Raw genomic sequence first — 23,274 nt, 5'->3', positions numbered from 1 at the left:
TCATTGAACTCCTGGCCGACCTCAGCCTTATATCCCAAGGGCTCAAGGCTAATCCCTTCCACCAGCGTCACGCAGACACCGAATGGAAAGAGAGGGATGGCGAAATCCCCGTACTGCATCCAGCAGATGCACCGCAAGCGGGGTTTACGTCAAACCTCCCTGGGCGACATGCTGCTTTGGGTCCAGCCAGTTGTGTATTTTGAAATGTGATCGATGATCCCTCTTTTCAGGAGTGATTACGTTAATTTGACTATAACCAATGTTAAACTTATTGGCTTGTAATTGGCAGCTTTTACCTTGCTGCCCTTCTTGTGAATAGGGAAAAGTGCCTCAATGCATGCTGGGTGACTGTATTTATACATGTGGATGGAGTCTCTTTGGCTGGAGAGTGGGGTCCTGGAGGGAGGGGGGTTGCTGCCCCCTCCTCTGTACAGACTACCATGCAGCCTCAGGTAGTCGAGGGCCAGAGTCACAGAAGCTGCAACCAGATGTCCTGCAGAGATGACTGGAAGGGAGACACACCCAGAAGGATCTGTTCCTGGCTTCTGTGAGTACAGACCTAAGTCTAGGAGCCTGTTTGGTGAGGGCCATCCCTTCAATCCAGAGAAGTTAGGGGACGGGTGCCAGGTAAACGGGATACTGGTTAGTGTTCCGAAGATTTAGAGTTCATTGAGTCTGCTGCCAGAGCAAGCAAAGGACTTATTCTTCCATACAAATCCTGTATGGTTCAGCAGAGGGTCCGCTATTCAGTTCAACCAAGTGAGGCCAAGTGAGAGTTTTTCTCCTCTGTACCTAGTTAAAGTTAGAGTATCCCACTAATCTCTTCTCCTGTCCAAGTTCTACCAATAAATACAAAAAAAATAAAAAATCCCCTAGACTGGTCATTGGATCACGACGAGTGGATGAGTGTACATCTGACTGTGTGGAAATACCCAAGCAACTGGCTGCAGGATAATCAGAGGGAGACCCAGGGAAATTTATGCTCAGAAACCCCTATCAGGGTAATGCTTCATATATTAACGTGTTAACCAATTAACCTCTGGAAGATTTACCCCCCTTCACCAGATCGTTTTTTTTTTTGCTTTTTGAAACTGCATTACTGACAACTGTGCAATCATGCAACACTGTACCCAAACAATATTTATATTTATATTTTATTTATTTCCCCCCACAAATAGAGCTTTCATTTGGTGGTATTTAATCACCATTGGGTTCTTTTTCTTTATTTTTTTTTTTTTGCGCTATATACAAAAAAAGACTGAAAAGTTTGAGAAAAGAACAACAGTATTTTTCATATTGCTATAAAACATATCCAACAAAATAAATAAATAAAAAATCAAATGTCTTCATACATTTAGGACATTATGAATTTTGCTACATATTTTTGGTAGAAAAATCCCAATAAACCTATATTGATTAGTTTGCGTGAAAGTTATAGTGTCTACATACTATGGTATATATATATATATATATATATATATATATATATATATATATATATATATATATATATATATATATATATATATATATATATATATATATATATATATATATATATATATACTGGCATTTTATTTATTTATTTTTTAAATACTAGTAATGCTGACGATCAGCAAATTTTAGCGGGACTGCGATATTGCGGTGGACAATCTGACACTAACTGACACTTTTGACACTTTGTGGGAAACAGTGACACTAATACAGTGATCAGTGCTAAAATATACACTCTCATTGTACTAATGACACTGGCTGGGAAGGGGTTAAACATCAGGGGTGATCAAAGACCTAAATGTGTGCCTAAGCAGTGTTCATATGTGAACTGTGAGCTGTTTTTACTAATGGATGTGCTGGTTTTTATTTCCTGATTTGCAGAGAAACCAAAACCGGCACATCCCTACTGACAGGACAGAGCTCTGTCCTGTCTTCCTCCTGGCCGATCAGCTGGTGCTGGGGGTCATACATTGGCCGGCACCCGCTGATCAGCTTGTGCTGGGACTAATCATTGCACAGCCGGCGGAGTGCGCGCACCCCCCTACCCGGAAAAACAGAATCACGTATATATACATGATTCTTCACAGCTGGCCCACACTGTAGCAGTAAAGCTACAGTGTGCGGGCCGCAAGTGGTTAACTGTTTCGTATTGTTAAATGACGGGCAGGCAGGAGCACTCTCGTTCTGGGACGATGTTGTATGGCGTCTTCCCACTCTCGCCACGTTTGTGCGCCCATGGGGGCTTACAGGGTAGCAAATGGTGGCGTGCTCTGTCCCAGGAGCACAGCGCTTCACCAACCCTGGTAAGGAGCCAATGGCGAGGCTGTTTACACATGTGATCAGTTGTGTCCAATCACAGCTGTTCAAATGTAAACAAGGAAATCCCGGTTATCAGCTTTCTTCTCCTCACAAGAGGAGAACTGATCAGTGGCATTTCCTCACAGGGGAGATCTGCACCGATAATCAGGGCACTGTTTATTAGTGCAGCCCCATCAGTGCCCAGCAGTGATACCAATTAGTCCCTATCAGTGATGCCAATCAGTTCCCATCAGTGATGCCTGGCAGTGCTGCTTTTAAGTGCCCATCAGTGCCTGTTCATCAGTGCTGCCTATCAGTGCCGGTAATCAGTGTCCATCAGTGCCGCCAATCAGTGCTTATCAGTAGGGTTGAGCGAACACGGACTGTATTATTCGTGTTCATACCGAATAATTGGATTTTTGTTACCCGAACACGGACCCGAAAACTTAACTGTATATTCGGGTAAAAATCCGTGTTCGGTCGTTTTATTTCCGGGTTTTGCATGCATTGGCGCGCTTTTCATGGCGGGCTTTCAACAGCCAATCAACAAGCGTTTAACTGGTGTGCCTAAGCCATCCCAGCCATGCCTACAAATATATTAGTAGCTGTGATTGGCCATCTGAAGCATGTGACCAAGTCTTTATAAGTTCGAGGCAGCGCCGCTGCTGCGTCATTCTGCTGTTTAGTTCAGGGACAGAGCACACATCAACGTGCTGGCTGCTGATTAGGGACAGACAGGCAGGCAAAACTCATTTGTGTCCGCATAGAATTGAGGGACAGGTCGGAGTGTGTTAGGCAGGGCGAGTTGTAGGCATTTTAGGGCGAGGCTGCTGCTGATTTTTAGGGTCAGACAGTGTGTTCTAAAAACTACAATCGATATTGCTGTGTGGGGTGGGGTTTGCAGTCACCCGATCTACGATCTTATCAATCCTTTTAGGGAGAGAGTCTGCTGATTTTTAGGGTCAGACAGTGTGTTCTACAAACTACAATCGATATTGCTGTGTGGGGTGGGGTTTGCAGTCACCCGATCTACGATCTTATCAATCCTTTTAGGGAGAGAGTCTGCTGATTTTTAGGGTCAGACAGTGTATTCTACAAACTACAATCGATATTGCTGTGTGTGTGGGGGGGTTTGCAGTCACCCGATCTACAATCTTATCAATCCTTTTAGGGAGAGAGTCTGCTGATTTTTAGGGTCAGACAGTGTGTTCTACAAACTACAATCGATATTGCTGTGTGTGGGGGGGGTTTGCAGTCACCCGATCTACGATCTTATCAATCCTTTTAGGGAGAGGCTGGAGATAGGCAGGTGTCAGTGGTCCACATCCATTTTGCTGTGTGTGGGGTGCAGTGAACACAATCTTTTTGGGGTGCAGTGAACAAAATCTTTTTGGGGTGCAGTGAACACAATCTTTTTGGGGTGCAATGAACACAATCTTTTTGGGGTGCAGTGAACACAATCTTTTTTGCCCACTGAGGAGGAGGGAGAAAAGTATTTTTCTATCAGTCACTGTGTGCAGCGTTTTTCCTTCAGCTGTGCTGTGCTGACTCTGATCATACACTGTTGTGTTCAGTGTTCAGTTCACATGTGCTATTATTGAGTGGTTTCAAAAATCATACACTTTTTTCTATTCCACTATTCAATATACAGCCTTGGGTTAAAAAAAATTAAATTGTGGCCTGCAGCAGAGCTGAATGGTATTTGGGGTTTTTGGGGTTCATCTAATACTTCTGAAAATTTGAGGGTGCTGCCTGTTCCAAACTCCTCCTACTCCTCATCCAGCCTTTTAGAGGTACAAACAATAGTAATTGGGGCCTAGTGTGGTTTTGCACGTGTGAGATACATACACTTTTTTTGATCATATTTTCTATTCCGCTATTCAATAAAAACCTTTGGGGATCAGTTAAATTGCGGGATAGTCTGTGTTGGTACGTGTGAGATCCACCTTTCCAAGTTTTTGGGGTTCATCTCATACTTCTGAAGATTTGAGGGTGCTGCCTGTTCCATACTCCTCCTACTCCTCATCCAGCCTTTTAGGGGTACAAACAATAGTAATTGGGGCCTAGTGGGCTTCTGTACGTGTGAGATACATACACTTTTTTTGATCATATTTTCTATTCCGCTATTCAATAAAAACCTTTGGGGATGAGTTCAATTGCGGGATAGTCTGTGTTGGTACGTGTGAGATCCACCTTTCCAAGTTTTTGGGGTTCATCTTATACTTCTGAAGATTTGAGGGTGCTGCCTGTTCCATACTCCTCCTACTCCTCATCCAGCCTTTTAGGGGTACAAACAATAGTAATTGGGGCCTAGTGTGCTTCTGTACGTGTGAGATACATACACTTTTTTTGATCATATTTTCTATTCCGCTATTCAATAAAAACCTTTGGGGATCAGTTAAATTGCGGGATAGTCTGTGTTGGTATGTGTGAGATCCAACTTTCCAAGTTTTTGGGGTTCATCTCATACTTCTGAAGATTTGAGGGGGCTGCCTGTTCCATACTCCTCCTACTCCTCATCCAGCCTTTTAGGGGTACAAACAATAGTAATTGGGGCCTAGTGTGGTTTTGTACGTGTGAGATACATACACTTTTTTTGATCATATTTTCTATTCCGCTATTTAATCAAAACCTTTGGGTATAAACAATTAAATTGCGTGATAGTCTGTGTCGGTACGTGTGAGATACACCTTTCCAATTTTTTGGGCGCATCTTATACTGCCGAGGATTTGAGGGTGCTTCAGTCTGCCTCCTGCCTGTTCCGAACTCCTCCTACTCCTCATCCTGCCTTTAGGGTAGAAAAAATTGTAATCGGGGCCTAGTTTGTGTTTGTACGTGTGAGATACACCGTTTTGTAAAATTTGTCCTATTCCGCTATTCAATATACACCCTGTTTGAGTGTAAAAAATTTAATTGCGGGATAGTCTGTATCGGTACATGTGAGATACACCTTTTTAAATTTGTTTGGCGCATCTCCTTCTACCGCCGAGGATTGCAGGGCGCTTCAGTTTGCCTCCTGTTCCCAACTCCTCCTACTCCTCTTCCTCATCCTGCCTTTAGGGTACAAAAAATTGTAATCGGGGCCTAGTCTGTGTTTGTACGTGTGAGATACACCGTATTATAAAATTTTTCCTATTCCGCTATTCAATATACACCCTTTTGGAGTGTAAAAAATTAAATTACGGCATAGTCTGTATCGGTACGTGTGAGATACACCTTTTAAATTTGTTTGGCGCATCTCCTTCCCCCGCCAAGGATTGCAGGGCGCTTCAGTTTGCCTCCTGTTCCCAACTCCTCCTACTCCTCTTCCTCATCCTCCCTTTAGGGTACAAAAAATTTTAATCGGGGCCTAGTCTGTGTTTGTACGTGTGAGATACACCGTTTTATATCCTTTTTTCTATTCCGCTATTCAATATACACCCTGTTGGGGTGAAAAAAATTAAATTTGCGTCATACTTTGCATATTTGACTGTGAGATACACCCGTGCGATACTGTTGTTGTTTTGTTCCGCTATTCAATAAACACCTTTCTAGGGCAAGATCTTAAATTACAGAAATATGAGGAGACCGGCAAATAGGGGCCGTGGCCTGGGTCGTGGTGCTGCTGGTAGAGCTCCTGTTGCAAGGAGAGGACGTGGTCGATCTGTGCCAGCTACACGCACAAGTGAAACACCTTCCTCAAGTGTTAGTAGGCGACAGAACCTGCATCAGTATTTGGTAGGGCATCATACGCCTCAAGAAGTGATGAGGCCAGAACACAGAGAGGCGATAGTAGATTGGTTTGCTGCTGACAGTGCCTCCAGTTCCTTCACATTGTCTCCCACCCAGTCTACTGCAGAAAGGTCAGAGTTGGCACCTGCAGCCGATGTCCAACCGTCTTTCACCTCACCCCCTTGGAAATCAGGCAAGCAGTCTGAGCCCCAAGCCATACAGCAGTCTCTTCTTCTTTTTAAAGACTCTGTCAGCAGGGTTTCCCAGGGCCATCCACCTAGCCCTGCCCCAGAAGTGGAAGAGATTGAGTGCAGCGATGCCCAACCACTTATTTCTCAAGATGAGTACATGCAAGGACCATCGCAGCACGTCTCCGATGATGACGAAACGCAGGTGCCAACTGCTGCGGCGTTCAGCATTGTGGAGACCGACAAGGAGGGCAGGGGTGAAGACTGGGTGGCCGACAAGGAGGGCAGGGGTGAAGACTGGGTGGAAGATGATGTGGAGGACGATGAAGTCCTCGACCCCACATGGAATGAACGTCATGCAGGTGACCTGAGTAGTTTGGAGGAAGAGGCGGTGGTCGCACAGAGCCACCAGCACAGCAGAAGAGGGAGCAGGGTGCAGAAGCGGAGCGGCCGTGCCCTAGACACTACACCTGCTACTGCCCAACGCAGCAAGGGAACGAGCACACCAAAGTCAGCTCAAAGGAGTTCTCTAGCCTGGAAGTTCTTTAGAAAATGTGCTGATGACAGGACACGAGTGGTTTGCACCCTGTGCAATCAGAGCCTGAAGCGAGGCATAAACCTTCTCAACCTGAGCACAACCTGCATGATCAGGCATCTAAGTGCAAAGCACGAGCTGCAGTGGAGTAGACACCTTCAAAACCAAGAAACGTCTCTGGCTCATCCTGCTTCCTCTTCTGCTGCAGTCTCGGCCTCTCCATCCACATCTGTAGTGATACCGGCACCTGCCACCCCGCAAACAGAGGATCTGTCAGCAACACCACCACCTGGGTCACCAACCATCTCCACAATGTCCCGTGGAAGCGTTCAGCTTTCCATCTCCCAAACACTTGAGAGGAAGAGGAAGTACCCCCCTACCCACCCGCGATCCCTGGCCCTGAATGCCAGCATTTCAAAATTCTTGGCCTTTGAAATGCTGTCATTCCGTCTGGTGGAGACGCACAGTTTTAAAAACCTTATGTCGGTGGCTGTCCCACAGTACGTCGTGCCCAGCCGCCACTACTTTTCCAGGCAAGCCATCCCTTCCCTGCACAACCAAGTGGGGGAAAAAATCAGTTGTGCACTGCGCAACGCCATCTGTGGCAAGGTCCACCTAACTACCGATACGTGGACCAGTAAGCACGGTCAGGGGCATTATATCTCCCTAACGGCACACTGGGTAAATGCAGTGGTGGATGGGCCTGAGGCGGATAGCAATTTGGCGTATGTCCTTCCACCACCGAGGATTGCAGGGCGCTTAAGTTTGCCTCCTGTTCCATAACTCCTCCTACTCCGCTTCCTCATCCTCTACCGCCTCCTCATCCGGACAGCGTAACACCTTCACCACCAACTTCAGCACGGCCAGGGGTAAACGACAGCAGGCAGTTTTAAAACTTGCCTGTTTGGGGGACAAACCACACACCGCGCAGGAGTTGTGGAGTAGCATGGAACAGCAGACAAATGAGTGGTTGCTGCCAGCGAGCCTCAAGCCCGGCCTGGTGGTGTGCGATAATGGGTGAAATCTCATAGCAGCTCTGGGCCTAGCCGGTTTGACGCACATCCCTTGCCTGGCGCATGTGCTGAATTTGGTGGTGCAGAGGTTCCTTAAAAACTACCCCGATATGTCAGAGCTGCTGCAGAAAGTGCGGGCAGTCTGTGCACACTTTCGGCGTTCTCACCCTGCTGCTGCTCGCCTGTCAGCGCTGCAGCGTAACTTCGGCCTTCCCGCTCACCGCCTCATATGTGATGTGCCCACAAGGTGGAACTCCACCTTGCACGTGCTGCAAAGACTGTGCGAGCAGCAGCAGGCCATAGTGGAGTTTCAGCTGCAGCACGCACGCGTGAGTCGCTCTGCGGAACAGCACCACTTCACCACCAATAACTGGGCCTCCATGCGAGACCTGTGTGCCTTGTTGCGCTGTTGTAAGTACTCCACCAACATGGCCAGTGCCGATGACGCCGTTGTCAGCTTAACTATCCCACTTCTATGCCTCCTTGAAAAAACAATTCGGACGATGATGGAAGAGGATGTGGCACAGGATGAGGAGGAGGAGGATGAAGAGGTAACATTTCCAAGGCTTTCAGGGCAGTCATTCGCAAGGGGCTCCGAGGGTGGGTTCCTGCACACACAAGCGCCAGGGACACAATTGTCCAGCAGGGGCACAGTTCTGGAGGATGAGGAGGATGAGGAGGAGGAGCTGGAGGAGGAGATGGAAGCATGTTCACAGCAGGGTGGCACCCAGGCCAGCTCATGGCCATCACTGGTGCGTGGCTGGGGGATGCAGAGGACACGGACGATACACCTCCCACAGAGGACAGCCTTTCGTTGCCTCTGGGCAACCTGGCACACATGAGCGATTACATGCTGCAGTGTCTCCACAACGACCACCGAGTTGCCCACATCCTAACTTGTGCTGATTACTGGGTGGCCACGCTGCTGGATCCCCGTTACAAGGACAACGTACCGTCCTTAATTCACTCACTGGAGCGCGATCGCAAGATGCGCGAGTACAAGCGCACGCTGGTAGACGCCATGCTGCTGGCATTCCCACCTGACAGCGGGGCCACAGTGGAAGCACAAGGCAGAGGAGGAGGAGGAGGAAGAGGTCGCCAACGCAACCAGGGCACCGCCAGCACTTCAGAAGGCAGGGTTAGCATGGCCGAAATGTTGAAAAGCTTTGTCAGCACGCCACAACAAACAGCAGCACCAGCAGCTCATATGGAACGTCTTAGCAGGAGGCAGCATTTCACCAACATGGTGGAGCAGTATGTGTGCACACGCCTAGACGTACTGAATGAGGGGTCTGCCCCCTTCAACTTCTGGGTCTCCAAGTTGGGCACATGGCCTGAGCTTGCCCTTTACGCCTTGGAGGTGCTGGCGTGCCCTGCAGCCAGTGTATTATCTGAACGGGTATTTAGCACGGCTGGGGGCGTTATCACAGACAAGCGCAGCCGCCTGTCCAGAGACAATCTGGACAAGCTCACGTTCATTAAAATGAACCAGGCATGGACCCCACGGGACTTTTCCGTACCTTGTGCAGAATAGCGATGGATACCGACCTTACCCAGCCATTGTTCTATTTTTGCTCTTTCTCACTCTTTTGGGGTGTACCCTCATTTAAAATTTCTGAAAAGAAGCAGTGTTGGCTACCTCGTCCTCCTCAGGGCCAGATTAACGTAGGAGCTATTGGAGCTGCAGCTCCAGGCCCCTACCTTTATATAGGCCCCGGGTTGGCCATATTCACTGTTACCGCTCTTCTGTCACTTGTAAACACAGAAGTCTGGCTTCTATGCTCGCTTCCCCAGGTAGCTCCCTCAGAACCTCCCCACACAGCACGAAGGCCGGACAAGGAGGGACAGTTGCCGATGCATGGATGTGTTTATGGGCTTCAGAGACAGCATCCCATGTTGAATTAGGCATGCATGGCTGCACCCTTCCTCCTCTGGGTGCATGCCAAGGCACGGCCCTTAAGGCCCTTCAAAATCCTCAGCACCAAGCCCATGATGCTCTTAATCCGGCCCTGGTCCTCCTCCACCGCCGCTTCCACCTACCCTGCCCATAGGTGTGCGCAGCCTATTGCATTAGGGTGTGCACCCCAAAGTTTAAATACACATGCATGTGTTTGCCTACATGTACATGGCCCCGATACATTACTCTCCCTGCTGGCAAAGTGAAATAGAGCAGAGCAGGTCCGAGGGAGATCTTTCCCATCTCCTCACTGGCAAACAGAGCGATAATGCTAATGTGCCCTAGGTGATTAGGGTGTTCCCAGGCACACCTGGCACACCCTGTGCGCACGCCTATGACACCGCCACATCCACCACCACCTCAACCTCCCTCCTACTCCATATGAGCCTCGTTCTTCAGAGATGAAGAACATTGTTTTATTTTTCTGTTTTTTTTTGTTGTTTTAAGTTATTTCCCTATCCACATTTGTTTGCAGAGCACTTGCCATGCTCTTAAATATGTTTTGCTGCCATTTGCAGCACTCTAGCCCTTTCCTTTGGTGTTTTAGAGCCATTTTAGTGCCTGAAAGTTCGGTTCCCCATTGACTTCAATGGGGTTCGGTATCCGGGAAAAGTTCGGCAAAAGTCCGGGACACGGACCCGGACTTTTTTTTAAAGTTCGGCCGAACCCGCTGAACACGGACATCCAGGTGTCCGCTCAACTCTACTTATCAGTTCCGCCTATCCATGTTCCCTATCAATGCCCCTCAGTACTGCATATTATTGCCTCCCCATCATTGCCGCCTCATCAGTGCCAATCAGTGCATCCTATCAGTGCCCATCTGTGCAGCCTATCAGTGCCCACCTGTGCAGCCTATTAGTGAACATCAGTGAAAGGAGAAAAATTACTTATTTACAAACTTTTGTAACAGAAACTAAAACATTTTTTTTTTTTTTTTAAATGTTCGTTCTTTTTACATTTGTTAAGCAAAAAAAAAAAAAACCCCAGTGGTGATTAAATACCACCAAAAGAAAGTTCTACCTATCTAAAAAAAAATATAAAAAATGTGCTTGGATACAAGGTTGCATGACTGCACAATTGTCATTCAAATTGCAACAGCGCTGAAAGCTGAAAATTGGCCTGGGCAGGAAGAGGGTAAAAGTGCCCAGTAGGCAAGTGGTTAAAGAGTATATGAGATTTGAGAGATTGGATTAGGATTTACTTTACGCATGACTATATAAAAAATATTACAACCATTTATTTTTATCAAGACTGTAAAGAGTCTGACCTTCCTGCCAGGAATACCCAATGAAAGATTTAGATATAAAGTGTTTGGAAACCTTTTCAAATAACATGAGATTCCATAAACTGGATTAAGTTCTACATTAAGCATGACAAACTATATAAAAACTACTGTATATAAATATACAAAACATACTAACTGCAATTTCTTTTTATTAATTGTTTTTTATTGTGAAGAAATTAAGTTAGGATTTTGTCATTTTAGTATAACTGATGGAGACGTCTGAAGGAACCAATTTTTGGGCTTGTGGCTCCCCAGTCGGTGTATCTCCTGTATTCTCCAGGTCTCAGGTAATACTGACGTCCTCTGTAGTTGGGTTCCTCATAGAACATCCAGTAGCCATCTTGGATATTGACAGAGTGGATGTCATGATAAGGGAATCTCTCATAGACATTAGGACAATCCTCAGTGAACTCCATCATCTGACCTCTAAAATCTTCTCTCTCGTAGATCCTGATTCTGAAGGAACCTTGGTGCTGTTAAAATAAGTTACACCATAATAACACAAAAAGGAGTATTAGCAACAAATGGCAAGTAGTCATACATGTAACACTAGGCCAATCATTTCTAGAGTTATGGATTGTTTTGAATTAAGTAGGAAGGAATTCAATGTCTTCCTACATTTTTATTGCTGTACTTGAACCCAACACAAACATCTCCTTCTGGGTGTGGTCCTACCATACCAGCCATAATTCTGCTACGACTTGGACATACTGCTAATATTTTCCAAAGTACATCATTCATGTGTTCTAAAGTAATATTGGATTAGAGTCAATTAACACCAATATTATGGGGTCACCACTCTCCAAGAGTCTCCCTTGGAACAAAACAAGAATGCACAATAGAGATAGGATCCAAAATGTTTATCTCACATTAGGGACCCCCTTCCATCTAAAGACAGAGTTAGGGCTCATTTACACTTGCTATGACTTCAACACACATTAAAGCGCCTACTGCTTCAACATCCTTTTTTATGTGTTTTTGATGCTTATGTGATGCTTTGGTGGTGCTTCGATGATGCTTCGGTGGTGTCTTTTTTTAAAGTTTTATTGAAGCTTGGCAGATGCCATGTGTGTGTGTTGATATTTCATACCTACAATACCTCCAAAGCAAAGCTAAAGCTGAATTAAAGCCTCTCAAAAGCTGCAGCTGCTTCAAGCAAGCTTTGCCATAGACTTCTATGGAGGCTTTGAAGACGCTTTGAAGCTCCACTAAAGTGACGTGGGGTATCATTTTTGAAGCAAAGCCGAAGCAAATCAAGCAAAAGGTGTAAAAAGGACTGTAAGCTAACCAATTTACAGTGCCTTGGAAAAAGTATTCACACCCCTTGACATTTTCCACATTTTGTCAAGTTACAACCAAAAACATAAATGTATTATATTGGGATTTTATGTGATAGACCGACACAAAGTAGCACATAATTGTGAAGTGGAAGGAAAATGATAATTGCAGCCAATACTTTGTAGAAGCACCTTTTGCTGCAGTTGCACCTTCAAGTCTTTTTGGGGATGTCTCTACCAATTCTGCTTTGCAAAATATCTCAAGCTCTGTCAGATTGGATGGAGAGCGACTGTGAACAGCAATCTTTAAGTCTTACCACAAATTCTCAATTGGATTTAGGTCTGGACTGTGACTGGGCCATTCTAACACATGAATAAGCTTTGACTGAAACCATTCCATTGTAGCTCTGGCTGTATGTTTAGGGTCGTTGTCCTGCTGGAAGGTGAACCTCCGCCACATTCTCAAGTCTTTGCAGACTCAAACATGTTTTCTTCTAAGATTGCCCTGTATTTGGCTCCATCCATCTTCCCATCAACCCTGACCAGCTTCCCTGTCCCTGCTGAAGAAAAACATCTCCACAAACTGAAACTGCCACCACCATGTTTCACGGTGGGGATGGTGTGTTCAGGGTAATGTTCAGTGTTAGTTTTCTGCCATACATAGCATTTTGCTTTTCGGCCAAAAAAAAAGGGTGTCTGAAACCATGTTTTGAAGCAACAAGCTTTTAAGGTGGAAGAGACATCTTTCAGCTCAAGGACACACCAGATAAAGGCCCATACTATTCCTCACTTCACACTCTGCCATCTTTTTATTGCTACCTGTTCCTCCATCAAGGAGATTTACTTTCCCTATTTGTCATGGTGGCCACTGTCACCAAGATTAGAAAAGAGGGAAATCACCAAACTTTGAGTTGTCCATCAGCACCGCCCCCCTGCACTGCACCCCCCCCCTCCTTTACTGCTGCCTGTTCTCTGGTGTTTGAAAGATCCTTAATGCTGCAGAGAGCTCAGCTGCTGTCTACTACAGCATTTTCCCTTGGGTCCAGGAATGGGGTGGGCCCTTAGCAGCCTGAGTTTACAGGAAGTGGATTCAATGACCTTGGGCTTTATCCAACCTAGAAGAGGAATAGTGTTGGATTGATGAACAGTGAATCTGCAGGATTCCTTTTTATTTTACATAAATGATGGGGACCAATTATTTTATTTTTGTGGGTATTTTTAACGCAAAATAATAATAATATCCTTTGAAGCAATATGGTCTTCATTACTAACATTGTAAAGCGCTGCGTAAACCGCTGGCGCTATAGAATAATAATAATAATAATTACATGTTTTCAAGAAGAAAAAAAAATATTGAAAAAACAAAATTATTTAATAAAGAGTACGCAAAAAGGTATTGTGTTACCTGAGGGCTCAGACGCACAGATCGAATGGAGTCATTGTAGCCCATCCATTGCTGGAAGTCAGGATAGTCTCCTCTATGGAGGAAGTACTGGTGTCCTCTGTAGTTGGGGAGCTCATACAGGATCCAGTTCCCACTTTCCACACGGATGGAGTTGCAGCGTCTGAAGTATGAGGACAGGTCAGAACATTCAGAGTGACACTCGTAGGATCGGCCCTGGAAGTTCCTGTCCTCGTAGAAGATGATCTGCAAAGAAAATAATAAATTCACTGTTAAAAATGGAAGCAACTTACAGAATGTTTTACCATTATTACTTTTTGGAAAATTTTGCATTTTGGTTTTGTTTTAAGCTTTGACTGAGCTCCGTTAAAATTTCTACACACAAATGTTTCTTAGTAGGAGACCTCGAAAGGTTTTAAACATAAAACTTAAAATTGAACTTTACTCAAAATGGGAAGTTCTGCTTGTTTGTATCCCCCACCCTGCATGCAATTTAAAATTGGCACTTTTTTTTCTTGGGGGCGGGGGGGGGGGGGGAACCTGGTTTTGACAGGTACCCAATGGCACATCCGGTTGGATCACAGCAGCGATCCAAACTGAAGGTTTGCCCCCCTCCTTCCCCTGCAGACTATTACCAGTTTAGTACTTAATTGCCAGTTTCCCTTAGTTACGATTCCAGCACCTGGTCCAGAAAGCATTTGAAGAATCAGCTCAGATGAGGACAGAGCTGGATCCCTGAACTGGTAAGTGTCTTTATATTAAAAGTCCATGCAAAAATCTAAGGAGCTTCTGGCGGAGCGTGTTCCATCTTATATCCAAAGACACTGGAGTCTTCACAAACCCCAATCCGGCCCTTGTGATCTTTAATATAGGAATAGACGATCTCCCTGTACAACTCAGAAAATTAGTGTCCAGCATTCTACTGGCAGCTAGACTAGTTATCACTAGACATTGTAAGAGAGAGATGGCGTAAGTGAAGTGACGCTAACTATTAAACCCCACTATACATTCGAAAAAATGCTTGCCCTACGAAATAACTCACTAATTCCTTTCGAGAGGGCCTGGCTCCCCTGGAAACAATGGTTATCCAAAATAACTGCTGAACATTACCCTATGCAACAATGTTGGCTTTTCTTCAACTGATATCTTATAAGTATTTTTTTATTTTTTTTAGAAAAAAAATAAAAAAGCCCTGCGAGGCTACTATCCTTGTTGGAAATCTGCACACTCTCTATTTTCTGCATTACCTGCAGTTGCAGGACAATGTATTTCCAAAAACTTTAATAAAAATCATTGAAATAATAATAAAAAAAAAAAAAGTCAGCAGCTATTATTAGTATTTCTAGCTGCTGACTTTAATTTTTTTTTTTTTTTTTTTTTTGGGGGGGTAGACAATTTTCTATGTTTTATTCAAAAGTTGTTAGGCAGAAAAAAGAAAACAAATGCAGCCACTAAGTAAGTTGAAATATATTACATTTTTTGATTAGGTTTTGGATACTCTTTAATCTCCAAAAACCAACTTTTTGAAAGAAAGAAAGAAAGCAGATCTGGTTTCAATAACCACTTTTAGTCTAGCGCTGTCCCCATGCTGTAGCTCTTAGTTATCACAAGATGTCTTCAGTGTTCCAGGTTCAGTCATACCCAATAACTGTTCAATAATGGACACACCCTGACTCATATCTTATAATATGTGCTATTATTGCTATTATAATAATATTATTATTATTATTTAATATATAATATTAGCATATTATAATATGCTATTTCTGGGATGAAGGTTTTAAGAAAATAAATAAAAACTGATCATTGCAAGTGCCCCTGCCAGTCGAAAAGGGTTTGCCTCAACATTCTAAATTATACATTTGCAGGAGAGCTTGTTTTGTTGAAAAATAACAGACTTACTGGCTGGATCATTGAATGAAAATAAAGTAAAGGAAGCCCAAAACAGAAAACAATATAACAGTGTTAGTATAGTAGGTTCTCACCTTTCCCATGTTGCTGAATGTGTACTCCAATGCTGTAGTAGTGACTGGCAGTAAGAGCACAGGCTTATATACATCCCCAGCTGCTTACACCCTCACCTGCTGACACCATGCACAGTATGCACAATGAATGGATTTTCCCATTACTATGTCATTTTTGTGTATGTGTTTTCTTTACAACTATTGTCTGTTAGTTTTTGCTTGTGTTAGTGTTAAAATGGTTCACCTAACCTGAGCTCAAAGATTTGTGAACTATTCTGTCATGAGAATGGGCCTCTGTATATATATATATATATATATATATATATATATATATACACACACACACTACCGTTCAAAAGATTGGGGTCACTTAGAAATGGCCATATTTTTGAAAGAAAAGCACTGTTTTTTTTTTTTCAATGAAGATAACATTAAATTAATCAGAAATACAGTCTAGACATTGTTAATGTGGTAAATTACTATTCTAGCTGGAATTGGCTGATTTTTAATGGAATATCTACATAGGTGTACAGAGGCCTATTTCCAGCAACCATCACTCCTGTGTTCTAATGGTACATTGTGTTAGCTAATCGTGTTTAAAGGCTAATTGATGATTATAAAACACTTGTGCAATTATGTTAGCACAGCTGAAAACTGTTGTGCTGATTAGAGAAGCTATAAAACTGGCCTTCCTTAGAGCTAGTTGAGTATCTGGAGCATCAGTATTTGTGGGTTTGATTATACTCTCAAAATGGCCAGACAGAAAAATAACTTTCTTCTGAAACTCGACAGTCTATTCTTGTTCTGAGAAATGAAGGTTATTCCATGCATGAAATTGCCAAGACACTGAAGATTTCCTACAACGGTGTGTACTACTCCCTTCAGAGAACAGCACAAGTGGGCTCTATCCAGAATAGAAAGAGAAGTGGGAGACCCCGGTGCACAACTTAGCAAGAGGACAAGTACATTAGAGTCTCTAGTTTGAGAAATAGACACCTCACAGATCCTCAACTGGCAGCTTCATTAAACAGTACCCGCAAAACGCCAGTCTCAATGTCCACAGTGAAGAGGAGACTCCGGGATGATGGCCTTCTAGGCAGAGTGGCAAAGAAAAAGCCATATCTGAGACTGGCCAATAAAAGGGAAAGATTAGGATGGGCAAAAGAACACAGACATTGGACAGAGGAAGATTGGAAAAAAAAAATGTCATGGATAGTGTTGAGCGAACACGGACTGTATTGTTCGGATTGGATTTTTGCTACCCGGACACGGACCCGAAAACTTTACTGTATGTTCGGGTTTAAAATCCGTGTTCGGTAATTTTATTTCCTGTTTTGTATGTAATGGCGCGCTTTTAATGGCGGGCTTTCAACAGTCAATCAACAAGCGTTTAACTGGTGTGCCAAAGAAGCCATAACAGCCATGCCTACTAATGTATTAGTAGCTGTGATTGGCCATCTGAAGCATGTGACCCATGTCTTTATAAGCTCGAGAGACACAGCGCGGTGCGTCATTCTGCTGTAGTGTAGGGAGAGAGCACACATCATACGTGCTGGCTGCTGCTGATTAGGGATAGACAGGGAAAAATTGTGCCCGAAAACAATGCAGGGACAGGTCGGAGTGTAGGCAGGGAAAGCTATTTGAGCATTTTAGGGACAGGCTGGAGAGATTAGGCAGGGACACATAGGAGACACAGGACAGAACAATCGTCCGTTATCGATCTACATCGATTTTGCTGTGTGGGGGGTGGTGCAGTGAACGATCTTTTTGCCCTCACTTGAGCCCACTGAGGAGGAGGGAGAAAAAAATATATTTTTATCAGTCTGTTGTGTGCAGCGTTCAGCTATATTTTACTACAGATTGCTGTTCTAATCTGCTATTTAAAAATTACAAAGTTAAAGGGGAATTTTTTTTTTTCCCTTCATAGCCTGCTGCTGAGCTGACCGTGACATAAAACATAAGACACTGCTGTGTTCACATGTGCTATTGAAAAATAAATCACCAATTTTATATACTTTTTTCTATTCCACTATTCAATATACACCCTTTTGGGTTAACAGAAATTAAATTGTGGCATAGTCTGTACTAATCTGCTATTTAAAAATTACAAAGTTAAAGGGGATTTTTTTTTTTTCCCTTCATAGCCTGCTGCTGACCGTGACATAAAACATAAGACACTGCTGTGTTCACATGTGCTATTGAAAAATCACCAATTTTATATCATATTTTCTATTCCGCTATATTCAATCTACACCCTTTTGGGGTAAAAAAAAATGAAATTGCAGCATAGTCTGTATCGGTACGTGTGAGATACAACTTTCAAATTTTTTGGGCGCATCTTCCACCACCGAGGATTGCAGGGTGCTTCAGTTTGCCTCCTGTTCCAAACTCCTCCTACTCCTCATCCTGCCTTTAGGGTACAAAAAATTGTAATCGGGGCCTAGTTTGGGTTTGTACGTGTGAGATACACCTTTTTATATCATATTTTCTATTCCGCTATTCAATCTACACCCTTTTGGGGTAAAAAAAAATAAATTGCAGCATAGTCTGTACTAATCTGCTATTTAAAAATTACAAAGTTAAAGGGGATTTTTTTTTTTTCCCTTCATAGCCTGCTGCTGAGCTGACTGTGACATAAAACATAAGACACTGCTGTGTTCACATGTGCTATTGAAAAATCACCAATTTTATATACTATTTTCTATTCCGCTATTCAATATACACCCTTTTGGATCCCACAGGACTTTTCCGTACCTTGCAGAATAGAGATGGATACTGACCTTACCCAGCCATTGTTATATTTTTGATCTTTCTCACTCTTTTGGGGTGTACCATAATTTTAAATGACTAAAAAAAGCAGTGTTGGCTACCTCGTCCCCCTCCACCGCCGCTTCCACCTACACCGCCACATCCACCGCCACCTCAACCTCCCTCCTACTCCATGTGGGCCTCGTCCTTCACAGATGAAGAAAATTGTTTTAATTTTCAGTTTTTTTTTGTTGTTTTAAGTTACTTCCCTATCCACATTTGTTTGCAGAGCACTTGCCATGCTCTTAACTACATTTTGCTGCCATTTGCAGTACTCTAGCCCTTTCCATTGGTCTTTTAGAGCCATTTTAGTGCCTGAAAGTTCGGGTCCCCATTGACTTCAATGGGGTTCGGTGTCCGGGTAAAGTTCTGAAAAAGTCCGGGACATGGACCGGACTTTTTTTTCAAGTTCGGCCGAACCCGCCGAACACGGACATCCAGGTGTCCGCTCAACTTTAGTCAGGGACAGACAAATCTAAGTTTGAGGTGTTTGCGTCTCACAAATGTTCTTCTGTGCGATCCAGAACAAGTAAACAGATGCTGGAGGAATGCCTGACGCCATCTGTCAAGCATGGTGGAGGTAATGTGATGGTCTGGGGCTGCTTTGGTGCAGGTAAAGTGTGAGATTTGTTCAAGGTAAATGGGATATTGAATAGGGAAGGCTATCACTCCATTTTGCAACGCTATACCCTGTGGAGAACACTTGATTGGAGCCAATTTCCTCCTACAACAGGACAATGACCCAAAGCACACCTCCAAACTATGCAAGAACTATTTAGGGAAGATGCAGTCAGCTGGTATTCTGTCTGTAATGGAGTGGCCAGCGTAGTCACCAGATCTCAACCCTATTGAGCTGTTGTGGGAGCAGCTTTACCATATGGTACGTAAGACGTCCCCATCAAGCCAACTTGTGGGAGGTGCTCCAGGAAGCGTAGGGTGAAATTTCTTCAAATTACCTCAACAAATTGACAGCTAGAATGCCAAAGGCTGTAATTGCTGCAAATGGAGAATTCTTTGATGAAAGCAAAGTTTGAAAGACAAAATTCCTCTTTCAAATAAAACTCATTATTTCTAGCCTCGTCAATGTCTCGACTATATTTTCTATTCATTTTGCAGCTCATTTGATGAATAACATGAAATTGTCTGGGTGACCCCAAACTTTTGAACGGGCGTGTATATATATATATATATATATATATATACTGTATATATACAGTATCTCACAAAAGCGAGTACACCCCTCACATTTTTGTAAATATTTTATTATACCTTTTCATGTGACAACACTGAAGAAATTACGCTTTGCTACAATGTAAAGTAGTGAGTGTACAGCTTGTATAACAGTGTAAATGTGCTGTCCCCTCAAAATAATCCAACACACAGCCATTAATGTCTAAACCACTGGCAACAAAAGTGAGTACACCCCTAAGTGAAAATGTCCAAATTGGGCCCAATTAACAATCCCCCCCCCCCACGGAGTCATGTGACTCATTAGTGTTACAAGGTCTCAGGTGTGAATGGGGGGCTGGTGTGTTAAATTTGGCGTTATCGCTCTCACTCTCTCATACTGGTCACTGGAACTTCAAAATGGTATCTCATGGCAAAGAGCTCTCTGAGGATCTGAAAAAAATAATTGTTGATCTATATAGAGGAATCAGGACCTCTTTCATCCTGCTGGCGATCCCTCTAGTGATATAAAGATCTATATGTGAACCCTTTAATGATAACTAAAGATCTATATAGAAGAATTAAGACCTTCTTCCTACTGCTGGTGACCCCTCTAGTGATATAAAGATCTATACAGATGAATCAGGACCTCCTTCCTCCTACAGGTGAACTCTCTAGTGAAATAAAGATCAATATAGAGGAATCAGGACATGCTTCCTCCTGCTGGTGAACCCTCTAATGATAACTAAAGATCTATATAGAGGAATGAGGACCTCCTTCCTCCTGCTGGTGACCCCTTTACTGATATAAAGATCTATATAGAGGAATCAGGACCTCCTTCCGCCTGCTGGTGACCTCTCTAGTGAAATGAAGATCTATATAGAGCAGTGGTTCTCAAATCCGGTCCTCGGGACCCACTAACAGGCCAGATTTTAAGTATTACCTTGGGGGATGCAGACTAGAATACTGCAATCACTGAGAAGCAAATGAGATCACCTGTGATGTAATTTAGTTATCTTGCAAACCTGGCCTGTTGGTGGGTCCCGAGGACCGGATTTGAGAACCACTGATATAGAGGAATCAGGACATGCGTCCCCCCAGCAGGGTGATCCCTCTAGTGATAACTAAAGATCTATATAGAAGAATCAGGACCTCCTTCCTCCTGCTGGTGATCCCTCTACTGATGCATCCTAGAATTCTTTTCACTTTTCCCACTTCCTGGCCACACTGTTTGCTCGTTTTGCAATCATCTGAAATAATTACCCCCAAACCTTTTTCTTCTGTAGTGCTGGCTAACAATGTACTCTATCATGGGTTTATATTTCCCTAGGTGTATTATTTTAAATTTAGAAACATTGAACTGCAGTTTCCACTTCTTTGACCAATCTTCCAGCAATGTCAAATCATGTTCAATGTTACAGACACTGCCAGGAATATCAACCCTATTACACACATTTGTGTCATTAGCAAAAAGACATACATTGCCCAATAAATCTTTACCCGAACAGGACCCAGTACAGAGTCTTGTGGTACACCACTAGTGACTGCTCTCTGTTTCGAATGAACCCCATTTACAAGCACATACTTCTATTTATTCTTAAGCCAACTATATATCCACTGAACCACCCAAGATTTAGGTCCCGGCATGTACAACTTTTGTATTAGCTCATTATGGAGAACTGTATCAAATGCCTTGCTGAAATCAAGATATGCAATGCCCACAGAACCACCCTGGTCCAAAGCATTGGTAATATAGTCAAAAAATGTAATCAGATGAGAATGATATGATCTGCTGTAAGTAACGCCATGCTGCTTTGGGTCCAGCAAGTTGTGTATTATTAAGTGATCAATGATCCCTCTTTTCAGGAGTGATTGCATTGTGGAAAGGGAAAAGTGCCTCAAGGCATGCTGGGTGACTGTATTTATACAAAAAAAAAAAAAATATTTAGGTCATGGGACTTTGAATGAGGCAAGTCACTTATAAAAGTACACACAATTGACAATTTATTGAAAATTGGTCATTGATAAACATAACATGATTGCACAAATAGAAAGTGTAAATCAATAATAAAAAGAGCTGGCATATAGGAGATTCATACATAGAGGGAACAAAATTGTACATAATCGTATATACATAAAGAGATACATGATTGGCATATAATATAGCATAGAAAAACACAATATCTTGGCATCCGTAAGACTCAATGCATTTCGATGATCACTGTTTATTTCTTAAGGAGTTTGATGCAAAAACGATATCTAGAAATGTAGGGATGTTATATTAGAGAGAATCCCATATGTCACCGGGGGTATGGATGACTCCCAAAAAAAAGGGGAATAAAAAAGAAGAGAAAAAAAGCATTGTTACTCACAGGTTAGCTCGAGGAGAGCACCCAGCCTTTGAAGAATGTCAGGAGTATTGGGGAGATTAAATAAAAGAAAAAGGGTATTATAAAAATCTATGTATATTCAGTTCTATACAGAGAAATATTGAACAGCACAGCTTCCATCTTGTATAGAGGTGATGGAAAAAGTTCATATGTTCTTTTACAAGATGCCTTTACAGAGTCTTAAGTTCTACAGAAAATCTTTGTAAGTCTTTGGTCGTAAATAATGAGGACTTTTTACATCTCATCAGATAAGAGTCAATTAGCCAGACACCATACCGGTCACTGATGGCTTATAATTTTATCTGTATATAACAGTGAACAATAGTTGAGTGTATTCCGTTAGATTAATTGAAACTAAGTGTTAAAGATACATTATATCATATGTGAGAAAATATTAGCAATAATTATACGTGTGTGTAGCATATGCATCGTTCTAGGAGTGTATTATATACCATATTTTGGTTTTATATTCTTGCTACAGTAATAATCTTACTTAGATGAAGCTAAGTACTAATTCCACTTAAATTACCTAATTTTAGAAACATTTGTGTAGGTCTTGTTTTTGACCTCTATAGATCTTCCAATCCTAGCCTAACAGTCTGAAGTATTTGACAGGATTTTGATAATTTTAGGCCTTTCACTAGCCAGAGGTCAAAAAGATTATCAGTATAATAATAGTGCTATTATATTCTATATACTGAATCTAATAAGTAATACAATACTGCCCCCTTTGGTGACTGCTACTAAATGTAGTCTCGGGGTAAATCAGTCATTTCCAATATATATATATATATATATATATATATATATATATATATATATATATATATATATATATATATATATATATATATATATATATATTGTATTAATAATATATCCTTATTAAACGGCGTTACCAGGTCCAATCCTTACCTAAATACAGAATGGAGATATAAGATGGACATGTATATATATTATGAGAGTATGGATAGATTTTCATATTGTTGTTATGATCATTCTTAATTGAAGGAATTATTATATAATTCTAATATACAAAATACTGGATGATTAGTAGAGGTGTTGCCAATGACCTCACCAGTTAATGGATAAGTAATCCCAACCCATGGGGATAAAGTTCCTCCTTCTGGGTTCGGCTTATGGTAATTTTACTGTCCTTTTGTTCAATACAATATAAAAAGGGAACCCCAGATGAAATAGGACACACACACATTACGACAACATTCATTACACTTACAACACACACGCTACTCACATCCATACATATACTCATCTATACATACTC

At 42.7% G+C, this 23,274-nt stretch overlaps 1 protein-coding gene across 1 annotated transcript in view; it reads right to left on the bottom strand.

Annotated features, from left to right (window-relative positions):
• Window positions 1–23,274, bottom strand: part of LOC309544949 (uncharacterized protein) — a gene marked incomplete at both ends in the record, with an annotated part of 99,601 nt that overhangs the window by 66,834 nt on the left and 9,493 nt on the right. Inside the window, 2 exons of the mRNA XM_082243953.1 lie at window positions 11,215–11,454; window positions 13,664–13,906. Of these exons, the coding sequence (XP_082100079.1) occupies window positions 11,215–11,454; window positions 13,664–13,906 (483 nt within the window). The remainder of the gene's footprint in view (window positions 1–11,214; window positions 11,455–13,663; window positions 13,907–23,274) is intronic.

This window comes from Pelophylax lessonae (assembly GCF_965119305.1).
Source record: "Pelophylax lessonae genome assembly, chromosome: 1".
NCBI lineage: Eukaryota > Metazoa > Chordata > Amphibia > Anura > Ranidae > Pelophylax > Pelophylax lessonae.
Note: the sequence above shows the minus strand (reverse complement) of the source record. Positions and strands in the feature narration are given on the sequence as shown.